The 19035-nt window shown below is 37.9% G+C and overlaps 1 protein-coding gene across 1 annotated transcript in view; it reads left to right on the top strand.

Annotated features, from left to right (window-relative positions):
* The window catches only part of LOC135076772 (uncharacterized), a 109425-nt gene that overhangs the window by 54124 nt on the left and 36266 nt on the right, over nucleotides 1–19035 (top strand). Inside the window, exons 2-3 of the mRNA XM_063971199.1 lie at nucleotides 6714–6925; nucleotides 8036–8171. Coding sequence (XP_063827269.1) covers nucleotides 6714–6925; nucleotides 8036–8171 — 348 coding nt within the window. The remainder of the gene's footprint in view (nucleotides 1–6713; nucleotides 6926–8035; nucleotides 8172–19035) is intronic.

Genomic DNA, 19035 nt, shown 5'->3' with positions numbered 1-19035 from the left:
AGCTTTAAGAGTCAACTTGTTTCTCAGGTACCCTTAGACTGAGTTGCACCAGCTAACTTTAACGACAACTGGAGCTTTTTATATGGACTTTGACAGATTTTTTTACGTTTATCAAAGTTAAAGTAAGATGGTGTTACCTAGCCTTAGTTTATTGAGAATAGTGCTTTGGAGCCTAATATGACTCCAGAAACGCCTATAGCGATTTATAAAGTTACTACTAGAGTTCATTGTAACTTCAGTTGTTACAACTCTCGTGCTATAAAAAGAAGATTGCTTGTCAGTCTTAGAGAAATGTTCATCCAAAGGAATCCTATAAATAAGCCTTTAAAATCGCTGCTTTCCTTACTTTGTGATTAGCGTTAAAACAAGAAGACATCGCTAAAATACATGGAGCAGGTGGACGCTGGGCAAATAAGACACGATCGCTCTATATCGGTACGGACTTAGCACGACTCGGATATTTATGGCCATACAAAAGTAAACTGCATTTTGTGATATAATTGGGTACAAAAGGAATGTTGTGAAACTTTCAGATTTGTCTTTGTCTACGTAATTACCATTTTCAATTCTAGTTTTTCAAAAGAACAAGTTATTTAGGCTAACAATTTGCAGCTACATTAAGTCCACCTCAAAATAAAAGTAATATCCCATCCTATCAGTTCATATCATATCTGCGACAGTTAAACCTAAACCTAGGATAGTATATCTAGTCTGGTCATAAGTTCTGTCACATGATCATAACTTTTGAATTTTGAATGAAGGTCTCAAAAATATTTATTGAATTAGAATTTAGAATATTTAACGAAATTAAAAATGTGCACTGTTTTGAATTTTATTTGTTTTTAAATATGTAGTGGACGCATAAAGAAGACTGAACAGCAGTTGTCACGCTGCATTGGTGCGGTTACGCGCCCAAGCAGATTTTCGATGTGCTGAAAAAATTTAATTAAATATCAATTTTACATTTATCGTTTCATCAGACGATATAATTAAGTTTTAAGTGTAGAAGACACAAAACAAAAGTAATTGTCCTTGCACGGTTAGGACTCCAGCAGTGTTAAAAGCTGCGAAGGCGCGAACTCAAAAAAATTCCATGCGTTAGCAGACTTTGCCTGCCCTAGACGTAGGCTTTAGCAGAACCAGGGTGAAATTGGTATTTATGAAGACTCAAGGCTTCAAACTTTTTTAATAATAATAAATAATAAATGATTCTTTATTCAAGTAACCAGGACTCATTTTTTTAATGAAAAAAAAAAGGATTTTAATGAAAGGAGGATTTTTTAATGAAAATCAAAAATCACTTGGATGCGCGTTTAAAAGACCTGAGATTGAAGAAATCCCACATTTTGCTTAAGCGGTACGCGGGAAAAAAGTACCTTGAAAAGTTTTTTTCGAATTTTTTTTTTACCATGGAAGAGAGTTATAAAAAATCAAAATGGTAAGTTGGATGCGTACATCAATGAATAAGCACCAGCTTAATTTCGGCTGTCCAGCTAGGCCAGCTTTTATCGTCACTCAAGGTTTGTCTCAAATTTGGGCTTTTTTGAGGTATTTTTTGCATGTTCGTTCGTTCGTTTCAGCCGAAAGACGTCCACTGCTGGACAAAGGCCTCCCCCAAGGACTTCCACAAAGACCGGTCCTGCGCCGCTTGCATCCAGGTACTTCCCGCGACCTTCACCAGATCGTCGGTCCACCTAGTGGGAGGCCTGCCCACGCTACGTCTTCCAGCTCGTGGTCGCCACTCAAGAACTTTCCTGCCCCAGCGGCCATCAGCTCTTCGAGCTATGTGCCCCGCCCACTGCCACTTGATTTTAGCGATTCTGCGATTTTTGCATGAAAGGCATAAAAACGAATGCCATTCTGTATCAAAATTCAGTTCTCACAAAGCTTATGGAACCTTTTTCACATATCATGCCCAATAACAGACACTGGGAGTTCCAGCAGGATTCTGAGCCAGCTCATAGAGCGAAAAGCGCGCAAAACCCGCTCGTAGGGCGTAAAATTGACCTCAGCCGGCACGAAGTCTGGCCCTCATCCAGTCCAGACTCTAATCCGTTGGATTACAAAATATGGCAACATTTGGAGAGGAAGGCCTGCTCTATGCGTCATACTGTTTTGGAGTGCCTCAAGGCATCCTGTATTAAACCAGCCGCCGATATTGATACGAAACTCGCTCGTGTTTCTAGAGACCACTGACCCCGCAGTTTGAACCCTTGTATTCATAATTGCGAGGAAAATTTGAAATATTTATTATAAGCATAAAATCTTTGTTTTAGTACCTTTCTATTGGTATATAAATGATTACCGTAAAAACAAATATAGTATCATTTATTTCACTATAAACATGTGACAGAACTTATGACCCGACTAAGTATATGTTACGGTCAAAGTGATAAATGTGAAAATTATGAATAATCGCCTGTTATTATGAATAATTACCGCATGATTTGGTAAATGTGATTAATATGAGGTCATTTATGTGTGTATAAAACTAAATAGGCGGCTTAGGGGTTGGCCCAAGGGCCACCCCCGCCGCACCTTAACCTATTTTTCACTTTAAATCAAAACATTATGTTATAGGCATCCTGGAAAAGTAATATTATGCAAGAAACATTCCAAACTCATTATGCCAAATTATATTAATATATGATATCAAAACGTTCAAAAGTTTGGCTGTACACGAGCACGTACACAAGATGTTGTTCTTTTTTATGAAATTTGTTAGTACTAAGGTTGAATTATTAAATAATCACTGTTAAACGTGATTAATTTATCACTTTTACCGCGACTGTCGGTAATTATTCATAATAACCGGTTATTATTAATAATTTTCAATTTATCACATTAACCGTAACATATAGACTGAGTTAACCAATATTTGTGACACAAAACAGTTTTGTTTATTTTACAAAAAATCAAAACAAATGCTCCCGGGAACAATCTCATATCCTATTCCTATTACGAAGCGTAATCATAACGTCAAATTATTTCCATTGAATAACGACTCCTTTTTCTTCACTTTCATCTCAATTTCATTGCGCCTTCACTTTGATAACTCAAGTTTCCAATCTCTTGAAAGGTGCTTACAGCAGCGATTGAAGCCATTCTACATCAACTGAAGTATATTCGAAGGGAGGCCTCGATTCTAAACAAATTCTGTATTTATTGCTATATCTGTCTTCGTCACACACCTTTAGATGTGATGAAAGAGAGCGACAGTCGGACGAAAATATGGAAACATTATTCAGAATAGGACCTCTGCCGTAATATACCAAGCTTCGGGGATCCAAAACACCGCAATGTGGCTTAGAAATGTGAATTAAATGATAGGCTTTAGCTTAACAATGGAATGTTAATTTTAGCTCCAGCTGATGCTAAATATCTTTGTTACAGTACATGAATTAATATTTAGATATCCCTTTGTTTCTTACTCGTATGCTGCAACTAAGTTTTCTCCTAAGGAGGAATTAAGAGAAAACTTAGTTGCAACATTTGTCTGTCAACTTGTCAGTCAATTCTTTGTATTTTTTTCTATAGTGTTGGTTTTAAAAACGAAGATTGGATTTACCTCTTTTTACATGGCTCAATTGGGCCGCACGACGGCTTTGTGAAATCGTCTTTTTACGGACAATAAAATTGATTTTAACTCTCCAATGCTAGGACACTAAAAGGATCAAATATTTACGTAAAACATTGAGAAGAATTGTGTCTATTTACTCTGAGTAGAAAACAATAGATTTACAATGTTAGTAAAATTTGAGTCTAACCAATCTTGACGAAATACACAAAGGAAGTTCTACAAGGCCTTAGGGTTATTCTAGTTGTGCAAACCGCATAACTGGCAAACTGGCAATCGCCTAACGTCTAGAGTGGATATCAATTTTACCGGTCCAAGAAACACTGCTGTCCAAATATTTTGGCACATTCAGTATGTGTTGTCTTAACTCTGGCTACGGACTATTGACATACGTAGATCTAGATGGCGAGAATATGGATCTTAAAGGGTAGTTATTATTTTTTGGGTTATTTATTTTATGTCTACAATCGACCTACAAATTTCTCAAGAAGAGAGCTTATTTATATCCTTCGAGCCTGTGGATGTCTATGGGCGACGGTAATCATATACCATCAGGTGATTTCTCTAAAAAAATGAAACTCTATGTTTAGTAGGTATAACCACTCTCCTAATTTACGCACCGTCTTAATTTCTCTGTCTGACCAATGATACCAACACTGCTCTAAAATTAGTTTATTTCTCGGAAAATGTGTCATGTCCACCATTTTACAACCTTCCATGCTTACTTATAACGCTTTGGACAAAATGGTAGTTACTTTTCACTGTAAACTACTTACGCAAACTTTACAGCTAGTTATCGCAGGTGCAGGAGACATTGAACAAATAGGCAAATGTCTGCCATTATCGCGTGAGGATAAAAATATTGTTATGGGTTCTAATAACAATTTTAAACATAATTTGTTTTTCGCACATGCTAGGAAAACCTACTAAATACTGTGGGAATAAAAACGACTAATGTAAAAAGGTTTGAGTATATCATTATGCTAAAGGAAAATGTCCAAGTGGCTATTGAATATAAGGCTTGAATTATAATTCTAAGCTCAAGTATGGAATATAATACTTTGAAACTCAAATCGCATACAATATAACCATTAAATATCAATAGAAAATCCATTTTCCTAAACCAAAGCATTGCTTTAGCAGTTTATCCGTATGTAGAGCCGTCAGCACACCAAAATAAACTAACTTTAGAAGATATGAGTCGTGTTAATCTTGATATGCCATTATTCGTACTTACGCCCGTATTCACAAACATTACTTTGAGGTCTCAGAGTGCGCGTGGACGCACAGGGTGACACACGAACCAATCACAGAATACATAATTCCTCGATTTTTTTTTAAATTATGGTAAAGTTAAATTAAATTTAGCAACCCAGTATGTGTGTATGGTGTGGTGTGGTGTTGTGTTGTGTGGTGTGGTTATGATTATTACTATGAGGTTTCACAGTGCGCGTGGACGCACAGGGTGCAATCACAGAACTCTATTCAACGCTGTGCGTTCGATTTGCTGCTTTACTTAAGCAAGCATTTTTTGTGAGTACGGGCATTAGTGTCGATGTAGTGATTGTAGTGGATCTACCTTTTTTATAAGAAGTTGTTCAATGTCAGAGATCTTTTATTGTATGGATGATTCTAAAAATAACCCACTTCAGAAACTCATTTACAAGATAGAAGTAGCCGAAACGGTCTCTAATACATTTTATAGCGGATTATTCTTAAGGCAGATTACTGTGGGGCGATTCGCTAATGATAGCCCGTTCCAAGTGGCTTTGTACCCGGGTTTTTGGCGGCGACGTTATTTATTAGCAAGGATTAATACGTTTTTCAGGCCGTCGTCTGCCAAGATAACTGGTTTGATTCCCAAGATATATGTTATTTGCTAGTGGATTTATTCGCGCACTCAATTGCTTGCTGTTCATTTTCTTGGTTCTTTCTGTTGGACGGTCTATTATTTTTTGGTGATTCCATCATTGATATATTATGATTTATTCGAAAGAATGAGATTAACAATAATTGTATGTCGTGGTTTTACGTAAAAAATTTTTGTTTGTGCAAATAAATTAATGATCATCATAATATTTTCTACTTAGGTATGTCACTATATGTTCATTTTGGATATGGTTTTGAGGCCATCATAATTATTACTTATTTGAATTTTAGGGGAACTTAAATGTGTTCTAACATGTGGAATTTGAAATAACTTGTTAAAAGATTCGAACCTGATTCCTAAGACACAAGGATTTTCTCTTTGTGTGATTATAGGTACACCTATCCCATTGCAAAAATATCCAATTAAATTTTAATAGTTACTTTTAATACCAGTTCGAAATACTCCGATCAAACAAGCTTACTCAATAATGTTTTTTTCATCAAGGCTACCGTTTGATGCATTAATTTCGTTTCTCGTCAAGGTTTCATAAGTGCCCACTTTCATTTTGCCCAGTTTTAGTGCAATACAGTTTTGGTTTTGCAATTTTGATCGAGTGATATTAACTTCTCTGCTAGCTAAAAATGCTGGATTTTGGAAATTGATGAACAGCTTGTTTGAGTTTTTGATATTGAAAAATAACGGTACGCTTATGTGATGAGCTGAGAAGGGAAATAGCTGTGGTAATTTGGTGTTAATATTTGATTAACGTTCATATTTTTTTGCAAAAGGTAAATTAAAGACAGTAATGTAGGTATTACAATCTGAAATTGCTATCGTAAACTTGTTTTCTTTTATAACCTCCATGATTTGTGTTGGAGAGCTTTCGACCCGGGAGCTTTGGTTAGGTCAGGTTATAGAGAAAAAACCTTATGTAATCAGATCTAGATCCCTCCTCAGTCTTAGGATCTCGAAAAGCACGTTAAGCTATACTCGTAGCAGCATTGATTCCATTTAGCTATGTCTGACGCTAATATAATCTGGCACTAGTTTTCTGTTAAAAGAAAATAAAAGAAAAATACTTTTCTCTGATTCCGAAAACATCTTTTATGAAATAACAAACAGATTGAAGTCTCTAATAACCGCAAAATTAACTCACCTAAAATATGCCTTAAAATCAAGATAACCTAATAACCCTTATCAAATAAAGAAATGAACAAAACAATTTTTAAGCGTAACCAAATTAAGCTTCTTCTCATTTGTTCGCAGAAGCGGGCGGCCTCCGTACTGAGCAACTGCAGATCACGCCGCGTGTCGTTCAGAAAGGGAGGAACGTGACTATGGACTGTATATACCAGAACCACCACGATTACGGTGTCTATTCGGTAAAGTGGTACAAGGGGGCGCAGGAGTTCTACAGATACTCGCCGCTGGAGTCGCCGTCGACTAGAGTATTTCCTGTTAGTGGAATTAAGATTGATGTAAGTAAACCATTTTATCGTGGTGTTACCCACAAGGTGGACCGACCACCTGATAAAGGTAGCAGGAAGGCGCTGGATGCAGGCCTCTACCAACCGTGCGATGTGGATGTGGAAGTCATTGGGGGAGGTCTATGTTCAGCAGTGGACGTCCTGTGGCTGAAATGATGGTGGTGATGATGAAACCATTTTATAAATTAACATCATTATCATCTCAGCCACATGACATCCACTGCTGAACATAGGCCTCCTCAATGCTTTCGATATCGCCCGGTTGGTAGCGGCTTGCGTCCAGCGCCTTCCTACTACCTTTACGATGTCGTCTGTCCACCTTTCCGTCTTTTATCAGTCAGTCGAACATTAACTTCGAACTCCTCCTATGTTCTATTGATTATTTTTTTTGCGGGTCCAGTGATAGTTTAAATTAGTAACTTTCGCAATAGACTAACGCCCGTATTCGCAAACGATGCTTACTTAAGTGAAGCAGCAAATCGAACGCAGAGCGTTGAATAGAGCTCTGTGATTGGTTCGTGGGTCACCCTGTGCGTCCACGCGAACATGTCTGAGAGACCTCATAGTAATGTTTGTGAATACGGGCGTGAATTACTTGATCGCCTCGTTTAATTTTTTTACGTATTTAATTTGCTCCGTGAAGCGATTGCGAAACTGAATTTGTCACGATTGTCACTTAGTCTGGCGGTTCGGGCCATAATCTGAGTAAGCTTAGGCGCAGACCAACGACTTTTAGTTGGCCGATAGTTTAGTTAATCAGTATGGGCATGTATGGAAGTGCGCACATTACACCGATTTCGATGTCATACAAATTAGATTCGGGCCCAACTATAGGCCGACAAAAAGTCGGCTAAAAATGATTTTTGATTGTCTGTAGCGATAGCGGAGATTGATTGAAGTTTATTAAGTTCCGCTTTTGTCATAAAATAATGTTTGTGAAAACAAATTTTACCTTCCTGAAGTATTTAATAGTTGTAAATACTTGGAATAACATCGTTTAAGACAGGCAATCTATTTTCTTAGAAAAATCGAAGTTGACCGCTCGAGGAAAATCTTGAATTTCTTGAACATCAAATACTGATCATGCCGTCTCTTTCACAGAGGTTAAGATCGAACGAGACGCACGTAATCCTCGTCAGGGTGGGGACCAGTTTGAGTGGGAACTACAGCTGCGAGGTGATACTCAACGCGCCGTCCTACCCTCACTCAATATCTACAGCACGACTAGATGTTGTAGGTAAGTAAATACAAAACTTGTCGATATTATAAGATAAGATTTTAAACTTTCGCGTTCCATTTCAATTAAAATATTAAGACCACGTAAATAAGTTGTGACCACGACAGTAGAAGTTGTAGCAGCCGAAATGTCTAGCCGTGAGTACATAATGTAACTCATTATTATACATCGCGTTAAGACCCGTGTCTTACTATTTTAGATATTATTTAAGACGCTGACAAAAGTGACTAAATGAAAGTGAAAACAAAATTCCTGTTATGTGTTACCATAGGGGTCACTTAAAAATTAGGGATTGATGGTGAAAACGGACATGAGTCTCATCTAAGAACCAGCCCTTATGTTATTCCAAAATGGTGGTAAAGCAAGTTATATTCGGAATATGTAGGTATAAGTTCTCCGAAAAGGGCCTACATACTAATAAAGAATTGAATTTGATAGGAAAGGAAGAAACGTTGTCGTCTGTTTGTATTTTGGCACAGAGATACTAAATACAGTTGGGAAAGTAACAATCTATTTGTCAAAAAACTTACAAGAATGATGAAAAAATGCTTTTGGTAAGAATCGTCGTATTTTTTTATTAGAGAACGTACAACAAATACTTTCCAGCAACAAACTTGAATCCCCACTGCCGAAGCTACGGGCTTATTTTGCAGCTTCTATTTTCTTGAAAAAATATTGGCACAGTTTAGTAAAACCTATCACAACCTAAACAAGGCACTGCTCTAACTCTATCTCTGTCCCTTTCTCTCCTAAGAACGAAGGGCCCGTAATTAGCGACCACGTCAATTAGTACAATGCTGCTTAAGCGTTTTTTATCTTCGCAATTCCGCAGTTTTCTTTGAAATAATAAAGGGGCTGGTGTAATAGATTTGGTTATGTATGTACCAAAGGGTAGGGGTTTACTTTAAGTATGCTTGGCCTTTTTATTAATTTAATTAAGTGATAGACGGTAAATAATCCCTCTACGAACAAGTCCAGAATTCAATTCAGTGGTAGCTACCTACTATTAATTTTAATTCAATTTTAAAACATTATAATTATGTGTCCTAATGAATGATAAGGCTTTTTTATTTAAGTAGGTACCTAGCTAATATCAAGATTTTGCTCTCTTTCTAAGACAAAGTCATTGTTTAGACCAATTATGATAGGTAATGGAAGAAATGAAACAAAATTAATTATCTTTCTTTGATCAAGACTTGCTAAATATGCCTACTTCAAAATAATTCACAAAAAAGTAGCTCTTAAGATGTTATTTAAATGTTTCCTTATCTTTTGGGATCTAATGTTTTTATTTATCTTTATTGTATTTGCTTTTGGCTAGCCAAAAACCAGACAAGCTGACTAGCTATTGATTACAGTTCCACACAACCAAACGGCCATCCAAAGCAGTTAAACTAAACTAGGTCAATGTTCCTTATAAGGAACTTTCGGGATAGAGTCGAAAGAAATCCAATTAGACATAAATTATTAATGAATCTTGTCCTGATCTAGTTTGCCTTAGGGCTGATTTTTCAATCGTCGGATAACTTTTAACTGAAGAATAAAATTGACATATTGACATATTTCCCATTCTGGAACTGTCAATGTGCCAAACTTATTCTTCAGATAAAACTTATTTGAGGATTAAAAAATCAGCCCTTAATAGAATACGGGACAGTCAACGGCACAAACTAATTCGAAATAAAGAAATAGATAAGCGATTTTGAACGTTAATTCATAGTGAAAGGTGAAAAAATCGCTGCTACGCTGTCGCCTGTACTTTGGCCGGCTATTTCAAATAAACCCACTAGATTATACGATATTTTCCTAAGAAAATTCTTTAGCAACTTTCTAAGCTACCAGAGTTGGGTTATTATCGTGAACATGGTTCTGAGATACGATCTATAACTGCAATATTGAGGGAAAAGTCTGCGATAAAATACCAGTTGAAAGTCAGGAACATTATCGAAGTTTACGTCAATCTAGGTGCTTTCTTTGCTGGATAAAAGTAAAGCAAAATAATCTTTGTGATTCTAAAAACAACGTTGAAAATTTATCACGTAGTTTATCATTTGATTTCTCTTAATATACCTACATCTATTGTACCAAAACAGGTACAGTGCTGTCTGGACATCAGGCTATAAATATTTTTTGCAATAGAGCACCTTTCTAAACTAAGTCTGAGTTACACCACCTAACTTTGACCGTAACTATAACGATAACCGGTGTTTTTTATATGGAGTTTGACAGATTTTTGACATTTGTCAAAGTTAAAGTAAGGTGACGCAACCCAGCCTTAATAATATTATGCCACAGTTTTATCTTGATGTGCTTTCGTCTTAGATAGGCCAGGTAACTTCATTTGTGATATGTTGTGTTAAGCTAAGCGTCCACTTGTCGGTATCGTACGCAACGGACGCATCGTACGAAACACATCGTATCGGATGTGCGATGCGTACGATGCGGACAGGTGCACGCACTTATATGAGTTTCCATATTATAAATAATACTACGATCCGTTGCGTGCGATACGTCCGATGCGTACGATACCGACATGTGGACGCTTAGCTTTGGAAGTAGGTCTACCACAATAGTGTACAACTTATTCAGTCACGTGTCAAGTTTCAGTCACGTGTCAAGTGAAGAGTGTCAGTCCGTCAGTCGCTGGCGTCACTCGGTAGAGACACGTCCATCACTATGAATGTGTTCACGTTGTGGTTAATTGACTCAGGTATTTTGAACAGACAACTTACTATAAACTAGCGACGCGCCCCTGCTTCGCACAGGTACAATGTTACTTAAAAACCTTCCTCTTGAATCACTCTATCTATTAAAAAAATCAAATTCCGTTACGTATTTCTGATCTAAGCATACATGGAAAGACAGACAGGAAAGCGACTTTGCTTTATAATAATAACTAGCGGCCGCTCGCGACTTCGTACGCGTGGATCCCGTTTTACCCCCTTAGGGGTGGAGTTTCGTAAAATCCTTTCTTAGCGGATGTCTACGTCATGACATCTACCTGCATGCCTTTCAGCCCGATCCGTCCAGTGGATTGAGCTGTGCGTTGATATCACTATGTAGTAAAGTCTTGAATAACACAAAAATGTTAAAAAAAAACAATTCATTAAGAAACAAAATATGTTAGAAACCTAAGTTGTTTTGTAACTTTTTCCTTTAAATAACTTCGTCTCTGATGAAGTTACGACGATATCGTTATTCTTTCCATTTTATTTTGCCTTTGACATTACTAACTTAGTTAAGAAAACAAAAAGTTTACTAAGTAATGCCTTAGCTAACTTTGACGTATCTATTTGTGTCATTGGGTATTTTTATATAGAACTAGCTGTGCCCGCGACTTTGCTAACTTGAAAATAGTTTGAATATTTTCCCCGTTCTTTCAAAATTTCGCTCCGCTCCTTTGGTCGTAGCATGGTGTTATAAAGCCTAGTTATTAAAAAAGTATGTTACTTAAATAGCCATCCATAATAAATGAAGTATCAATCCCAAATGGTCTAGTGGTTCCTGAGATTAGCGCATTAAAAACCAAACAAACATACAAATTCTTCAGTTTCTCTTCTTTCTAAGTAAATCAAATACCCTCTGAATCAATGTCACACTACTAGACATTCAGATCACATCCATTTATCGCAATGAGGTTCAACATAAAATCGAAGTAACAAAAAACGCCTTAAAGTGAATGATTTTGTTCTCAAAAGAAAATATGGCCGAAGAATTCCATTAAAAGAAGCTCATCCCTAGTAGGGGGTGACCATTTTATCGGATAATATAAGGATCCAAAATACCTATGACGTTAAAAATTGCTACCATAAACAGGGAATAGCCTTTTAAACGGTAAAACTAATGGTAATTAATACTGTAAAAACATCCTTCGAGATCCTAACTCAGAGGATGTTTTTACAGTATTCAGTCTTTTTTTATACTCGGCCCTATGGCGTACCTATTTGAAACGCGCAAACGATGCGCGCTTTTTTCCTACAAAAGTTTTTTCCACAGATTGAGTCCAACTTTCGCGTGTAGTGTAGGTATCGCTACAAACGCGCGTCGACGGCGTGCTTAAAAAACGCCGTGTGCATAGGCTCTTACATATTATTATCGGATCGACGATTCCCACATTGAGCATACTTTATGTAAAACCACTATGATGCTTCGAAAGGCTTACAGCAATATACTCTTATTTTAGATCCATGCTAAACTAGTTGAAAAAATCCATGACGTTAAGTTATCTGCGCTAGAGGCAATGAAATAAAAAAGTCCGAACTCGTGTCCTATAATACCCGGACAGGTGGTAACCCTCGTCCCTAGGGCACAGGTGGCTTCGGATTCACTCCGCTGAAGTATAACGATTTGTTTGTATTTTCAGATGTTAGCTTTGTTTAATTTGCAAAGGTTTTAACGTGAGGCTATAGCGTGGGGACTGTTATTCAACGATTCTTGGAAAAAGAAGTGTGTAGAATATCAATAAGGGACGTCCTACACGGTTTTTGATTCTGAGAATTGTGAAAAAATGTTTGGTTTGTAGCGATTGTACAATCCAATTATTTGTCGCAAAATAGCACTTTTAACCTAGGCCTAGACCACCGACTTTTAGTAAGCCAATAGTTGGGTCGGCTGTTAATCAGTATGGCCATGTACAAGTGCAGATTACACCGATTTGATATCGGCCGATTCTTCAAACAAATTAGAATCGGGCCCAACTATCGGCCAACTAAAAGTAGGTGGTCTGCACCTAGGCTAAATAATATTCTTCAGAAAAACTCTCGACAATGCACTTAAATGATTTATTGTCAAAGGTATTATTAAAGGCCGGTCGATCTATTCTCATAAATAAAACACTGGATACTCATCTTTCACATTATATTGCCTTATTTTAGATACAATTCATCACTTAGCACAAAAGCGCGCGGAGTCGTCTCCGCGCGTCCCTCTATTCTGACGTTTGATGCTAGCGTGACATTGACAATACGTTAATGTCACTATGACAGCAGCTCATTGGCTATAACGATACCGCTATTTTAACGTTTTAGATTTTTCATAATTAACAGTTCGGCCTTCCTGCAATTCCTTCGCCCTCGAAGGTCTTCTCTACCCAAGGCACACTTGACGCCTCGTATTGGGATCCGCTGTGCACCTTGCTAGGTCCACTCTGCCATCTCCACCACCATTCGCGCACCACACGCGCGCCCTGCTGCTCCACCACGCGCGCACCGGCTCCGCCCGCGCGTTCTTGCTGCACGCGCGGCACCTGCTGGACTCCTGCTGCGCCGACCGCGCCGCGCACCACGCTGCGCTCGCCGCGCTGGCGCCGCTCGTGGCGCGCCGACTCGCCCGGCTGCACCGCCTGCTTGCGCACTCGCTGGCGCGCGACCTGCTGCGCGCCGAGCGCGAGCCGTTGCCGCTGCTGGCGCTGACCGCGCTGCTGCTGCCCGATGCACGCGCGCTGACCGCGCTGCTGCCCGAAGCGCCCGCGCTGTGCGCGCTGCTGCCCGATGCACGCGCGCTGACCGCGCTGCTGTTGCCCGAAGCGCCCGCGCTGCTGCCGGAAGCGCTCGCGCTGACCGCGCTGCTGCCCGAAGCGCTCGCGCTGACCTCGCTGCTGCCCGAAGCGCGCGCGCTGAACGCGCTGCTGCGCGAAGCATCAGCGCTAACCGCGCCAAACATAGTTCATGATGTCACACAGACATCCCACACAGAATGACAATATCCACATAGTTTCATGACAATGTCACATGTCCATAGTTCATGATGTCTCCCACACAAGGCACGACATCTTCACAATTCCTGATGTCACACAGACATCCCACACAGCTTGTCACGACATGTCTCACATAGCTTGTCATAACATGTTACACACAGCTGGTGGCACCCGGTGGACACGCGGCAGGAGCAGCCGCATGCCGACCGCGCCGCGCGCCACGCCGCCCTGCACCGAGCTGGCTGTCGCGCCGCTGCGGCCCGCCGCGCTTGAGCCGCCACCGCCGCCCACGCGCGGGCACCTGCAGCTGGCGCCGCTAGGCGCGCTGCACTCCACGCACCTTTGCACGCTGACTACTTTCGGCTCTGCTGACACAAGAAATCATCATACAGTACATCTATACACCATCATACAGTACATCTAATGTCATCATCCTAAATGATTTATGGGATTAGTTAGGGTTCTTTGAACATTTTCACTTTAAACCCACACAGATTAGGCCATTCCACATAGCTTGTCATGTCGTGCCACATGTTCTCCTCACACAGATATCAGGACATCTCACGCAGAATGACAATGTCCGCCCAGCTTCATGACAATGTCCACTGGTGTACAAGTACATCATATACATTATTATTATTATTTTCAAACCATTCCCATAACCACAACATTATCAAAATATTAAGATGAATAACACAACTACATAAATCATCACTGACAACAAAACAATGCAAGTGAAACATTTTGATGCTTAACATTGTGTTTGGGTGAACACGAAGTTGCTCCACACACAAATGCAACTTTATTATTATTATTATTTATTATTTATTGACAAAGATCTACCAACAACACAACTTTACATAAACAAGTAATGCATGCAATGATGACAAGACCAAAAGATGTGTCTTTATAGGTAAATACAGCTTATCAAAATAAACTTCTTGTTTATCTTAGGTAACAGCACAATTGCAAATACTTCAATGAAGTTACCATCCTCAAAGCATTCACAAGAAATACCCAAGTACTTTAAATAACTTTTTGCTTAAGGCTGTTAGCGGCAGTTGGGAAGTTCTAAAGTCTAGCAGTAGACTGTAGCCAATTCATTATTACAATCTGTTCACACTCAAGTTAATTGTATGCAATTTCATGCCAATGACAAGAATAAGCACAGTTAAACAACCAAGCCGCAGTGGCACTGCTAGTCTCAGCTCAACCCTTGCAATAAAACATTAATTCAACTCACCAAATATCACAGCTGATTCCTTTTGTATTACATTTTCACACAGCAAATATCACAGCTGATGCCCTTTTGTATTGCATTACCTTCTGTCCAACTCCAAATCACTTATGTGAAGTACCCTTGTTCAGTGTTCAGCTTCACTCAGGTATTGTGCTTGACTGATTTGCTCACCACAGGGCCAACCCGCAGACAGATAAGTCACCACATCTAAAACTCAAGTCAAATCTAAAAATATGCACACACAACATGCTACAACCAGTAACCTTTTTATTAAACAGCTAACAGATAACCTCAAGATTAAAATCATTTTCACCATGCGAGAATAACAATAATGGCTGGTACACAAGAATACCTTTAATGTACCACATTCTATATCTTTTATGTAATATCATAATTGGATAAATTTTGGTCATCCACACTAATTTTCAGTTTTAGTGATACAACCCAAATCACTACTGGCAGCAGAAATTAATTGATAAGTTGTAAAAGTCTAATATTAACATTATCTTTACTCAAAATATAGCATCATGTAACATAATAATAATTATGTTTCCCAATAATTGAAGTATCAATCACTATTAGAGTACCAAAAATACACCACATGTTCAACGGCATAACTGGCTGCTTTACTTAATTTCAATTTACAAATTAAGCTAATTAATAGATTTTATCTCATCTTATAGTGCTCAACATCAAGAAAGAAACATCATGATACTAAAACTGGTTTACACAACACAGACCTTAGCTTCAATTTACTTGAATAAAAGTAATTATTAATTGTTCTCCAAAATAATGCCAAGAGCTTACTCGGGCATGATTACCAAACTTATTTAATTTATCTGACCATATTCTATCTATTCTTTATAGATTTTGAATCTCAACAGGTTATTCTTCGCAGAATGTTAACATGAACAAATGAACACCGTGCAATTTAATTTGCTTTACTAAAATAACTTATTTGGCATTGAAATTAAAGTGAGCACATACAATAGCTTTCACACACATTCCTGACATTATCAGTAAAGACTGACAATACCTATAACATTTGATGCTTCATTCACTTCCATGCATTATTTTGCTCAAAAGGAAATGTGTTAATATTGTTGTTGTTGGAATAATCGATAATAATAATAAATCGTACCTGCTCTGGGGCCATCGTTAGTCAAATTGTTCACCACTTACGTGACCACAAGCCAAGTTACGGAAGGAGCATCTTCATCATTCGAGTCCATCATTTCTCGTACATAAATACTTTTCTGCATCTCACACAGTTGTCAGCGTGTTTCCATGACATTCTCTCTTCATCATATTCCATTATAATCATAGAATCGTGGGCGTTTTATGTTAATATTCGTGACAAATAACACGAAGCATTGGTCACCTGGAACACTTTGAAATCACGTTACTGTCATAGGTTTCAGATCTCACTTCTGAACTATTAAAGGCCGGTCGATCTATTCTCATAAATAAAACACTGGATACTCATCTTTCACATTATATTGCCTTATTTTAGATACAATTCATCACTTAGCACAAAAGCGCGCGGAGTCGTCTCCGCGCGTCCCTCTATTCTGACGTTTGATGCTAGCGTGACATTGACAATACGTTAATGTCACTATGACAGCAGCTCATTGGCTATAACGATACCGCTATTTTAACGTTTTAGATTTTTCATAATTAACAGTATATACGAGGTGTGGCAGAATGGGTTAATCAAACTGCTAAGGGAGGTAGCGCTACTAATGTACTATCCATAAAATATATGAAAAATTCGGCATTCAAGTTTATTGCTAGAAAGTATTTGTCGTACGTTCTCTAATAAAAAATTACGACGTTTCTTACCAAAAGCATTTTTTTATCATTCTTGTAAGTTTTTTGACAAATAGATTGTTACTTTCCCAACTGTAATTAGTATCTCTGTGCCAAAATAAAACAGACGACAACGTTTCTTCCTTTCCGACACAAAAAAATTGATTTTGAAAAAGTGAAAATAAATCAGCTTTGCATAAGTATCTGACTATAATTGCTGCGTTTGGAGTTCATTTGTACTTTTCTTTTTATAAATATAATTGTACATGATCGCTGACTAGATATCGAGTTTAGAGCACTTTATTTAAAAAAAATCCAAATCAATTTTTTTTTTCATATTTTTTAGGGATAGTACATTAGTAGAGCTACCTCCCCTAGCAGTTTGATTCACCCATTCTGGGACACCCTGTATATTTACAATAAATTGAACCTACCTACGTAGTTTGTAATGAGCAAAATTTGATATCGAGTATAACATAAATTAAGCTTACGGAACTATGATAATAATTAATAACTTTAGTTACAACGCACTCTCACAGAATTATGTACAACTTTCATAATAATGATATTGATTTTGAAGATAGTTATTTGTTTCTTCCTCATTATACCTATCTAACGTGTACATTTTACATTTTGAAATACTTTCAAATACCTGCTGTATAAAAATGTTAACCTTTTTTAAAACGTCCGAAATGAACAAAGTTTCAACATCCATTTAAATAACCCCAAACATACATAAATATTCCGACTAGCCTTTGTAACAATTCGTTGAAATTATGAAACAGTTTGTGTACCCGAAACTTTTTAGTATGTAAATTAAAAGCTCGTACTATTACGGCAAATGTAATCCGTCTATGTGATAATCCTTATTGTGTTTTTATTACAAAATGCTTTGGAAGTTATATTAAAATGTGGTTATGCGTAATTTGATTCGGAATTCGACAGTGGTTTTTTTAATTTATTTTTTTATGCATAACAAGGCAGGTATTTGACCACAATCGCACCTGATGTTAAGTGATTCCGGCATCATCATCATCATTTTAGTCATAGGACGTCCACTCCTGAACATAAGCCTCTCCCAATGATTTCCACAATGACCAGTTGACAGCGGCCTGTATCCAGCGCATTGACTTACTTGACTTAAGGTCCTATGTCTAATTAAAACCAACCATAGGTGAGGATAAGGATAAATCACAAAATTAGCTCTATCTCCAAAACTAAGCAAAATCCTAGAACATACATGGGGGTGATTTAGATTTAGATACACCTATTCTAATATTATAATAAAAAATGTATCTGAGTTTGCGCAGCCCCTAAGTAGCTAGGTAGCTGCTAACGAAAGAAACTCAAACAAAGAGAGTCTTGCCCTGGATAATTCTTACAAAGTTTCCCCGGGGGATTATTGTTCATATTTTTTATCATTCGGGTTCTGTATATTATGTACAAAAGGTTTGGTGCTTGTGTAAAAGAGAACCGCTTTATGGATGACCTTGATATTGTTTGAAGACACTTCAGTTGGCTACAAAAATACTCGTATTTATTGGGAAATTCTGTGAAATGTTATGTCATCACCTTTGCTTAGCCTAGGCGCAGACAAAAGTCGGCTTTTCAACCGACTTCAAAAAAAGGAGGAGGTTCTCAATTCGACCCGTATGTTTTTTTTTTCTATGTTTGTTACGCGATAACTCCGCCAATTATGAATCGATTTGAACAAATCTTTTTTCGGCGTATAGGTAATACCTCAAGGGTGGTCCCATTTAAATTTAATAATAAAAAAACAACCCCCAAGGGTGGAAAATTGGGGATGAACTTTTTTATACGTAATATCTCCGCCGATTATAAACCAATTTGAACGATTCTTTTTTTGTTGAATAGGTATTATCAAAAGAGTGGTTTCATGCGAATTTGAAGAAAATATTTCACCCCCAAGGGTGGAAAATTGGGGATGAACTTTTTATACGCAATATCTCCGCCGATTATGAACCAATTTGAACGATTATTTTTTTGTTGAATAGGTATTATCAAAAGGGTGGTTTCATGCGAATTTGAAGAAAAACTGGTCATGGTAGGTACAACTTCTTAATGCTTAGGAGTTGTAGGATAATTCTTTAAATATTATA

Source organism: Ostrinia nubilalis, chromosome 12 (assembly GCF_963855985.1).
Source record: "Ostrinia nubilalis chromosome 12, ilOstNubi1.1, whole genome shotgun sequence".
Classification (NCBI taxonomy): Eukaryota; Metazoa; Arthropoda; class Insecta; order Lepidoptera; family Crambidae; genus Ostrinia; species Ostrinia nubilalis.
The sequence above is the reverse complement of the archived record's forward strand: the minus strand, read 5'-3'. Positions and strand labels throughout refer to the sequence as shown.